This window comes from Phoca vitulina, unplaced genomic scaffold (genome assembly GCF_004348235.1).
Source record: "Phoca vitulina isolate PV1807 unplaced genomic scaffold, GSC_HSeal_1.0 scaffold106, whole genome shotgun sequence".
Lineage (NCBI taxonomy): Eukaryota > Metazoa > Chordata > Mammalia > Carnivora > Phocidae > Phoca > Phoca vitulina.
In genome coordinates, this window is record NW_022589809.1 from 1,289,774 (window position 1) to 1,300,209 (window position 10,436).

General features: G+C 66.9%; 1 protein-coding gene across 1 annotated transcript in view; it reads right to left on the bottom strand.

Moving 5' to 3' along the window:
• OBSCN (obscurin, cytoskeletal calmodulin and titin-interacting RhoGEF) overlaps window positions 1-10,436 on the bottom strand; it is a 133,173-nt gene that overhangs the window by 64,850 nt on the left and 57,887 nt on the right. Inside the window, exons 14-31 of the mRNA XM_032397906.1 lie at window positions 10,385-10,431; window positions 9,185-9,469; window positions 8,723-8,989; window positions 8,307-8,576; window positions 7,293-7,559; window positions 6,839-7,105; window positions 6,528-6,640; window positions 6,258-6,411; window positions 5,933-6,094; window positions 5,739-5,843; window positions 4,688-4,954; window positions 4,321-4,590; window positions 3,947-4,213; window positions 3,596-3,862; window positions 3,224-3,490; window positions 1,408-1,680; window positions 700-966; window positions 292-558 (exon numbers count right to left, since the gene is read on the bottom strand). Of these exons, the coding sequence (XP_032253797.1) occupies window positions 292-558; window positions 700-966; window positions 1,408-1,680; window positions 3,224-3,490; window positions 3,596-3,862; window positions 3,947-4,213; window positions 4,321-4,590; window positions 4,688-4,954; window positions 5,739-5,843; window positions 5,933-6,094; window positions 6,258-6,411; window positions 6,528-6,640; window positions 6,839-7,105; window positions 7,293-7,559; window positions 8,307-8,576; window positions 8,723-8,989; window positions 9,185-9,469; window positions 10,385-10,431 (4,082 nt within the window). The remainder of the gene's footprint in view (window positions 1-291; window positions 559-699; window positions 967-1,407; window positions 1,681-3,223; window positions 3,491-3,595; window positions 3,863-3,946; window positions 4,214-4,320; window positions 4,591-4,687; window positions 4,955-5,738; window positions 5,844-5,932; window positions 6,095-6,257; window positions 6,412-6,527; window positions 6,641-6,838; window positions 7,106-7,292; window positions 7,560-8,306; window positions 8,577-8,722; window positions 8,990-9,184; window positions 9,470-10,384; window positions 10,432-10,436) is intronic.

A 10,436-nucleotide genomic window follows, 5' to 3' on the forward strand; every position in this document is an offset into this window, starting at 1 on the left:
CCGTGCACAATCCCCGCGGAGCTCCCATGTGGGGCCGGGCCACGCACTCCGTGCGCAATCCCCGCGGAGCCCCCGTATGGGGGCCAGGCTCAGGCCAGCACACAGAAAGGGCTCTCAGCACATGACTGCATGAATTCACACCAGGTCCCCCCAGCAGGGTCTCAGAGACGAGACCACCCAGGCCCAACTCCCGCGGATAGGGAAACAGGCTGGTCTCCGAGGGCCTCCAAGCCCCCTTAAACAAAGTTCACAGCTAACCACGGCGCAGGCCAGCACGGCGCCAGGCCTCACCTTGCACCAGGAGCCGGGCCTGTGAACAGGCCTGGCCAATGTCACAGCTGTAAGTGTCAGTGTCTGCCTTGTCCAGGGCACTGATGGTGAGCTTCAAGGTCAGGCCCTCCTGGCTGGGGGTGTACTTCCTTGAGGCACGCAGGTCTGCGAGGCCCTTGCGCCAGGTCACCGTGGCTGCGGGAAGCTCTGTCTTACACACGAACACGGCCGTGCCCTTCTCCTCCGCCTGCAGATCGGCCAGCTCCTCTGTGAACCGGTTTGCCTTTTCTGGGAAGGGGGTGGGAAGGAGGGGGGTTGAGGGCTGCTCAGACCCCATGCCGGCCCCTCGGGACAGGGACCGGCCCCCACCATGGGCAGCTCCCCTGCCGAGGCCATGGGGACCCATCCCCGGGTCTCTTGTGGGGTCACCTTCCACAAGGAGGCTCGCTGTGCTCTTGGAAGCCTCTGTCTCACACGTGTATTCGCCTGAGTCCTTGGGTGAGACCGCACGGACCACCAGCATGGCCCGAGTGCCTTCCGTGACCAGGTCATACTTCTGACTCTCGCGAATGGCCTTCCCAGCCCTCAGCCAGCGCACCGGGGCGCCGGCCCGAGACAGCTCGCAGCTCAGCACCACATCCTCGCCCGCAGCGGCCCGCTGGCCTTCCAGCGGCTTCGTGATATGCACTGGCCTCTCTGAAGAGAGCAGAGCAGTCCCCCGTGAGCCCCGGCCAGGCCCCAGCCGTGCTCAGGGTGAGGAAAGGGCAGGTGGGCACAGGGCCCTGGGAATCAGGAGTCCCCGTGGTCACGAGGGAGGGGCTGGGGAGAGGAGACACGAGACCACAGACTCTCACACCGCAGCATCGTTCAGAGCCCCGGGACGCAAAGCGTGGCAATTTTGCCAGCTCAGTGAGCCGCGAGCCTGGAGGATCCCACAGTGGTCAGACCACACACCAGAGACCAGAAACCCTGCTTCTGCCCGGAGTCTGGACAGTCTCACCCTACAGAGGGAGCTCCCTCAGATGACTAAACCCCCCAGCACCCCAACAGGTATCTCTGGGTCTCCAACCGGGGAGCTCTCCAGGGCCCGGCCGAGGCCCCACTCCACCCCCATCCCGCCCTGCCCACAGTGCCCACCTCGGACAATGAGGGAGGCCTTGGAGGTGAGGTCCCGCACGGAGAACACCACCTCCCCAGCGTCACTAGGAGCAGCATCCTGGACAGCCAGGGTGTACTTGCGGCCCTGGCGTGTGGCCCGGAAGCGGCCCGAGCCACCCGCCGTCTTCCCACCCACTGTCCATGTGGCCACATCGCCAGCGTTCTCGTGGGACAGGACACACTCAAAGCTGCAGCTCTGGCCTTCCAGTACCTCCACCGTCTTCAGCCTCTTGGTGATGCCCACGTGCAGGTCTGTGGGCCACAGGAGATGGCGGTCGTACCAGGCCGGGCTCTTGGACACCAGTCTCCCCCCCCCCCCCCCCCCCCCCCCCCGCCCCCGAGGCTGGCACTGTCGAGCCCGGAGCTGCCCCAGGCATGGTGGGCCTGCTGCCCCCTCAGCAAATGCCTCCAGCTGGCTGAACCCTGGTGTTCGCATCATGGAGAGCTGTTCCAACCAGTGTGGTCACTTCCTGTCTGCTAGAGAACAAGCCCTGTCCACAGCGGTCACCAGCTCGAATGCTCCAGCAGGGCAAGGATGGGAGCCCCAAATGAAAGGGCCATCCAGCTCTAGAACAAACTCACCACACTGCCCTGCCCCCTTTCCTGTCTCACCTCAAACCCCAACCAGACCAGCAGGAACCCGCACAGGGTGACCAGGCAGCAAGCCTGCCATGCGTGTGCGCGCGAAGGAGAACCGGACCAGAGCAGCTGGGCCAGAACAGCAGTGCACACAGGAGGCCAGGCCCAGGCTGAGAGGGACGTCCCAGGGGTGAGGGGGCCCATGCTGCCCTGATGGCTGGGTGGCCTACGGTGTGGCTCCACGGTGTGGTTCCATGTGGCAACCCAACAAGAACGTGGCCTGCCAACAACCACCTTCACCAGGCTTTGCCTGGGGCCTGGGGGTCCCTCCAGGGCATCCTATGCCCGACATCTGGGCCTCTGCCACCAACCACCCCCACGCGGTGACCCTGACTGTACCCCTCTGTGGCCCCCGCAACTGCCCACACACAGTCCCTGGCACAGGGGGACCGTCTCCAGCCTCTGTTGAATCCCTGGCCCCCTGAGACTCTATCAAGCATGGCCAGTTCAGTGTCCCCAGTCCTACAATTGCTTACCGTCCCTCACCCCTCTGCCTGCACCTGGGCCTCCCAGGATCCCATCAAGCCCGCTCCTCCAGGAGCCAGCCCTGACCTCTAGAGCTCTGCAGGGCAGCCTCCGGCCTTGGAGAAGAGCTGGGCCCCGAGCAGGGGCAGCCCCAGCAGGGGCAGCCCCGGAAAGCTGGAAGCAGCCCCGCGTCCTGAAACCGGTTCCGCCCCTGGATCCGCCCCCGCGCCCTGGACCCAGACCCGCCCCCGGCCCCGCCCCCTTAAACCGATCCCGCCCCTGCCCCCTGGACGCAGACCCGCCCCGCCCCCGGACTCGCCCCCCGAAGCCGGTTCCGTCCCTGGATCCGCCCCCGCCCTCTGGACCCAGACCCGCCCCTGGACCCGGACCCGCCCCCTGGACCCAGAACCTCCCCCGGCTCCGCCCCCTGGAACTGCCCCCGCCCCCCCCCCCGGGCCCACCCCCCCCCCCGCCCCCTGGACACGGCTCCACCCCCTGGACCCAGACCCGTTCACGCCCCCGCCCCCCAGAACCTCCCCCATCCCGGGAAACGGCTCCACCCCCTGGGACTGACCCCACCCCCTGGGCCCGGCCGCCCCCGGCCCCGCCCCTAGGACCGGCCCCGCCCCCTAGACCCGACCCCGCCCCCGGAGCAGGCCACGCCCCCGGGAGCTCTCCCAGCGCCACGCACCGTGCACACTGACTCTGGCGCGGGTCTCCTCGGAGCCCACGCTGCAAGTGTAGAGGCCGGTGTCGTCCCGGCGCAGGTCATGCACCACGAGCCCGCGCGTGCCCGCCGTGTGCAGGAAGTCGTACTTGTCGCTGGGGCCCAGCTCCACGCTGTCCTTTCGCCACACCACGCGGGCCTGGGGGTCCGAGACCTCGCACTGCAGGGTCAGCGTGCCCCGCTCCTCCGCGGACACATCATCCAGAGCCTTCAGGAACACCACCGGCTTGGCTGGGGGCGAGTGTGGGCAGGTGAGCGAGCGCCACTCCGTCCGGCCTGCCGAGAGCCCCGCACCCCTCCCTGGGGAACCCCAAGGGCCCCGCAGGGACTTCTCACCTTTGACCTCCAGGCGGGCAGTGGCCGACACCTTGGGGGAGCGGGCGCGCACGGTGCCCGCGTCCGCCCGCCGAACCCGCTTCAGCACCAGCGTGTGGCGCCGGCCCTCGTGGGCGACCTCATGGAAGCTGTCGCTGTACAGAGGCGTGCCGTTGAGCGACCACTCCACCTCCTCGTCCTCATGGGACAGCTCGCACGAGAAACAGGCCCGGCCCTCCTCCGTGACTTCTGCGTCCTGCATCGGCTGCGTCACTGTGACCTCGCGCGCTGCCCGGAGCAGAGCGCGCCGCTCAGCACCCGCGCTGGCGCCTCCCCCAGAGACCCTCCCAGGGCCCCGTGCGCCCTCCGTACCTTCCACGGTGACCGCAGCGCTGCTCTGGGCGCTGCCGGCCTGGCAGCGGTAGAGGCCCGCGTCCGCGGGCGTGAGGCGGAGGATGCGCAGCTCCGCCATGTGGCCCTCCAGCCTCATCTTGAACTTCTCAGAGGGCGCCAACGGCGTGTCCTCCTTGTACCACTGCACGGCCTTGGGGGATGGCCTGAAGTCGCAGGACAGGACCACCGACTGCTGCTCGCGCCCCGCCTTGGGCTCCAGCGGCCGCGTGAGCACCATGGGGATGTCTGCGGGGAAGGGGAGAGGGCGGCGCTGCGGCGACGGAGGGACCCCGGCGTCCTACCCGCGCCCTGGGCCAGCTCCAGCGGCAGCCAGCCGCGGACCGAGCGCTCACCTGAAACTACCAGGCGCGCGGTGGAGCGCGACTTGCCGATGGTGAAGTGAACGGGCCCCGTCATGGTGGAGCAGGTGCGCCGCAGCGTCAGGCGGTGCACCGTGCCTTCCTGCTCCGTGGCCACGTCGGCCCCGGCCCGCAGCACCGTCTTTCCCAGGAGCCACTTGGGCGGCCGCACCGACGGAATGGACGTCTCACACTCGAACCAGGCGGGGGCGGGCTCCATCACCGTGACGTCCTGCAGGCCGCGCACGATGGTGATGGATTGCTCTGTGGGGGAGACGCTGGTCACCGGCGCGGTCCCGCTGGGAGGGCCGCTCACCGCCACCGGGACTCGGGGGAGGCGCCCGCACCGCGCGGCCCGCACCTTCCACGAAGAACTGGGCGCTGGTCTTCACGTCCCCAGCATCGCAGGTGTAGGTGTCCTCGTCCTCGGGCTGCACATCCTTGATGATTAGCTTCCGGTAGAGGCCGTCACTGACCATCTCATACTTGGGCCCGGGCCGCAGCTCCACGGGGCCCTTGAACCACTGCACCTGCGCGCTGGCGCGAGACATCTGGCACTCCAGCACGCCGCGGTGCTTCTCCATGGCTATCTTGTCCCGCAGCGGGCGCAGGATGGCCACCGGGAGCTCTGTGGGTGTGGCCGGGGCGGTTGGGGGTGCTCAGGGCTCCGAAACCCCACCCCCACCTCGGTCTGGGCGCTCTGCCTCTGCGGCCTTCGACCAGCAGGCTGGGCCACCGCCCTCGGGCAGAACAGCCCGCGCTGGCCCCTTCCCTGTCCAGCGGACGGCTACCCCGAGTGTCCCCCTCGGGCTTCTCTGGGACCCACTGCACACCGCTGGCCAGGAGGAAGCTGAGCGCACCCACATGCGTGCCCCTGGCCCTTCGCAAGCTCCTTCGGCACACCCCTGCCCCCACACATGCCCGCCTTGCCACATTTCCCCACACCACACCCTGCGCCCGCCTGGCACACCCCTGCATAAAGCCAATCCAAGCCCCCTATGCCTTAGCCCGCCCCCCTTGCCGCAGATCCTCCCTCCTCGATGCCCTCACTGTCACCAAGGCCACCAGTTAAGGGCTGACGCTTGCCACCTGCCAGGGTGCCACCTGCCCTCGCCACCTCTCCAGCACTTGCCACGGTCCCAGGAAGAGGAACGGTTTACTGCTGCCTCCATTTTCAACAAGGAGACCCTGAGCCCTCATACCCGGAGCGGCCTCTCCCAGACCCCTGTCCTCCTGCTGAGGAGGCAACACCTCCCTCTCCTCCTTCTGGGTCATTGCTGTCCTCCTCCCAAGAAGGGCCTGGGGCACCCCAGCCTTTCCTGGGACAGCGGACTGTCAGCCCTTGGAAGGCCCAAAACGTGTGTGTTCACCCACACACTGCCCAGCACAGACCCCCCTCTGGGCTCCCTCACCTTTCACTCGGAGCTCCGCTCGCGATTCTGCACTTTCGGCAACAAATCTGATCTCCCCTGCATCTTCTGCCAGGACCCTCCGGTAGATGAGAGTGTATTTCCTTCCTGGGAACACAGGTCACTCAGTACTGGGGGGAGGAGGGCCTGGGGACAGGAGGAGGACGTGCCCTCCCGCAGCCTGCCCAATATCGCACCTTCCTGGCGGATGCGCACATTGTCACTGGGCCGAAGCTTACTGCCCTCCCAAAACCACTGGGCCGGCACCTCGTCCAGAGAGACCTCACAGGAGAATGTGGCACCCTCCTTCTCCATCACCTCCACATCCTCCAGGGGCCTCACGATCTGAACCTTGCGACCTGGGGTAACAAGCAGGGCCTTGTCGCACCTGGACACACGGAGCTGCCCCTTCCCCCCTCCTGCCCAGACTGCTGAAGGGTACAGGGCAGGGCAGCCAGGGGGCTAAGCACCTGGCTGGGGAATGTGGGGAGGCCAGGAGGTTCTGACCCCTAATCTGCCCACCTTGCACCTTCAGGGAGGCTGAGCTCTGAGCGTCGTGGGCATCACACACGTACACGCCCTGGTCCCCGAGCTCACACCGGTAAATGATGAGACTCCGACACGCACCCTGGGCCACCATGCCCACTGTCTTGCCCACCCGCAGCTCCACACCGTCCTGAGGAGGGATGAGGTCGGGTCAGGTGCTGGGACTGCCCCGCAGAGCAGCCCCTCGCCTGCCAGGCACCCGTGAGAGGTAAGGGCAGCCAGAGGACTCCAGGGGGAGGGAGGCACCTTCAGCCAGCGCACATCCACGTTGGGGCGCGACAGCTCACATTCCAGGGTCACCTTGTCCTTCTCGGTGGCCACCATGTCCTGCAGGGGGTGGCTGAACCTCACAGGCAGCTCTAGGTGGGCAGGAGGGGGAAAGTGAGAGCAGGGCCAGGAGGGGTCTGAGCCGGGCGGTATCACACAGCTGATTCTAGGGGCGAGACCCAGTGCCCTGCCCCCAGGATTCCACGACCATGACCCCGCCTGCCTCCCCAGGCCACCTTGGGGACAGAGGTGGGTGCGCTCTGCAGCGGGTCCCACGCACGCCCACGCACCGGTGACCATAAGCTGCGCAGACGTGTGCACCCCCTCGGCTTTGAAGGCGATGAGGCCGCTGTCCTGCGGCCGCAGCTCCAGCAGCGTGAGGGTGTGAATGGGGCCATGCACGGCTAGCTGGCAGGTGGGCCCTGGCTGCAGCCGCAGGCCATCACGCGTCCAGCTGCCCTCCACGTGGTCATGTGACAGCTTCACCTCCATGCTGACGGCACCCTGCTCCCAAGCCTCCGTGGCCTGCAGGCCCCGGACCAGCCGGACCTGGCGCACTGGGCACACACGCAAGGGCAGGGGTGAGCCGTGCACGGACACCTTAGCCCGCAGGCCAGCTGTCCAGGGGGGAAAGGCACACCCCTTCCTTACCCCCGGGGCCTGCCCCTCCAGGGGGATATCCACCGCCCTCCCCCTCCCTCCTCCTTCCTAGATGCCCGACCCCCAGGTCCAGCTGCTGCTCACTTTCCACGGTGAGCTTGGCCTGTGTCTTGTCGTCCGGAGTCTCGCACCCATAGAAGCCACGGTCCGAGAAACCCACGCAGCGCAGAACCAAGCGGTGACTGGTGCTCTCCGCGTGAATCTCCACGTTCTTGCCTGGCGCCAGGGCTACTGCATTCCGTGTCCACTTGACCTCAGGCCACGGCCGCGTCAGCTCCACTTCCATGGTCACTGAGCTCCGCTCTTCCACCGTCTGGGGTTCCAGCTTCTTTCTGAACAGCACCGGAGCCTCTGGGGTCGCAAGCAAGGGAGGTCACCGCAGTCACTGCCACTCTTGAAAGAGCCAGAGCTCGAGGGCCCTTCCTCCCCCCGCCCTCCCTCCCCCCACCGGGCACAGCTGCTCCCCACCACGACCTCACATTCCGCCTCCAAGCTGGGCCCAGCCCTGCACCTGCACAGGTCCAGTCACACAGGAGGAAGCTGAGGCTCTGGGAGGCTGCTCCTTCCTCAGCACGCCTCTCATCTCCTGCTCCCCTGCTCCCAACAGCCCAACCAGGCAAAGTGCCTGGCACTCCTAAGTGTGGCCGATGACCACCAACAGCGGGTCTCGGGGAGCTGGTGCACCAGACTGAGCCCCCAGACCTGCCGCACCAGCCTTAAGGAGACCCTGGACACTCCACATCAAGGAATGAAAAGCATGGCACCAGTGGGCCTCCCCGTCCCAGGCTCTGCCATGTTCTCCCCAGAAGGTGCTTGCACTGGCTGCCAACTCCACTTCCATCCATGGGGCTTGGCTTGGGATGCCTCCTCCAGGAAGCCTCACTGGACAGCCTCAACCTCTGCCCACTCCCCAACCAGATGCCCCTTGTGGGAGTTTACTTTGTCCCCTTCCGAGCAGCTACCCGGCCCCTGGGCCCCACCCGAGTCTCCTTTGTGCAGCCTCCAGATCACCCAGACCAGCTGGACCCAGGCCAGCATCAGAAGGCCGCCAGGGAACCAGCCCACGGGGAGGCCCTCCCCGCGGCCCCATCCACGCACCTCGCACCCGAAGAGCAGCCGAGGACTTAACACCCTCAGCCTCTGCAGTGATCTCGCCAGCATCCTCCAGGGTCAGGCCGGAGATAGTCAGGCTGTGGCCGGCGCCACTCTGCGCTATGAGAAACTTCTCACTGGGCTGCAGCAAGGCGCCGTCCCGGAACCACGTGACTGCCGCATCGCTGGGGGACACCACGCACTGGAAGGTGGCCTCGCGGCCTTCCTCCGCCACCACGGCGCTCAACGCAGCCGTGAACTTGACCGTGCGGGGGGCTGCGGACAGGGGTTTTGCTTGAGAGGCAGGTGGGAGAGGCAGAGGCCCCACCCTGCAGGCGTGGAGAAGGACACCTCCTCCAGGCAGCCGCCCAGGTGCGCCCCGCCCGACTGCCCGCCCACCCGCGCGCCCCTCCGCGGCTTACTGCTGACGGTCAGCTGCGCGCTGGTGCGGTCGTCACGTGTCTCACACGCGTACTCCCCCGCATCCTCCAGCCGCAGGCCCGACACGGTGAGCGAGCGCCGGGGCCCCGCGGCTTCAATCTGGAAGCGTTTGCCAGCCCGGAGCTGCGTGCTCCCGCAGCGCCACATGACCTCGGCCTGGGGCGGGCTCAGCTCGCAAACCAGCGTCACTGCGCCGCCCAGCTCCCCGCTCACGGGCTCCAGGGGCCGGCAGAATTTGGCGGCCACCTCTGCAGGACGGGAGGGGCATCAGCTGCAGGGCTCCGGCCGGGGACAAGCTCTGTGCCCAGCAGTCGTGGGCCCTGAGTCCCCCTCTGGCTCCGCGCAGGGATGCTGCCTGCACGACCTCACGGGGGACACCCCCGTCCTGCGCCCTCCCCCCGCACACACGGGGTTCCCAGAGGACCGCCCCCAGCCCTGCTGACCTTCCACCTGCACGGGGAAATCCTGCACCTCTGCGTCCACACGGCAGCTGTAGACCGCGCTGTCCAGGGTTTGCGCGCTGTGGATGGTCAGGGTGTGGGTGTCCCCCAGACTGGCCGTTTGGTGCCGCTTGCTTCGGCGAATCTCAACACCGTCCTTGAGCCACGTCACCGTGGCCACACAGGGTGTAGCCCGCGTGGCAGTCAGGACAATGTCCTCATGCTCCCTGACCACCAGAGGCTCCCTGCGGCCAGGTCTCTCCAGGGCGGGGGGTTCAGGCTCCGGCTCTGGGGGGAGGTCAGTGGGCATAAGAGCAGGGCCCTTGCATTCCTGGACTGGGCCCCATCCCACCGAGGAGCCACACTGTGGGAGAAGACCTGAATTGGGGCCACCCCAAACTCCCATTGCCCTACAACTGCCCCACTTCCGTCTCTCTGCTGAGCAGACCATGCCACCTGGCAGCCACCATCCAGGCGTCCAGAGGCCAGAAAGGGCAGCCAGGAGGAGCCCCCTGGGGCCACAGCCTGGGGGCCAAGAGCTGAGAGCCCAAGACCCCTGCCCGCCAGCGAAGATGGCCCCATGAGCAGATACTGCAGAGAGTGGGAAGCAGGCAGTTAAGGGACCCTGCCACAGCCTGGGGCCTGGGTCCACATTACAGAAGGGCATCGGGGAGCAGGCCCAGGAGGGGAGGCAGGAGAGGACAGCCTGGCCCAGGCCCAGGCCAGGATGGGCATCCGAGCAAGGGCAAGGCCACAGGGCTGACGAAAGGACAGCTGGACAATCAGGATCCCAAGGCCAAAGCCCCTCAAGTGAGGCTCCGCAGCGGCCCAAGGGGGATTTAAAATGGGAAACGTATCTGCTCACCAACCCTAGACAAAGAACAGTCGCTGCCACACACCACAGGCCCTAGCAGCCTGCAGGTACCCAAGAAAGCCTCAGTGGCAGGTTCCGTGCTAGTTGAAGTGGGGCTGTGGCATATAAGGGAGAAGCCTGGGGAAACAGATGCCCAGAACAATCCACAAGAAGGGCTGCGGTGAGTGTTCTCCAATCCAAGGACCTGGGCAGAGGACAGAGCCCTGGGCTGGGCAGATCAACAGAGAACCCAACACAGATACAACAGACACCTGTCCCCCACCCTGTCCAAGAGGGCTCATTTCCTGATTTCTCAGGAGCTTATCCCCTCTGCCCAAACTGACACGCACCTGCCACATCCAGGTGGAAGGACACCTTCTGGCCCCCGGCCTCACAGCTGTA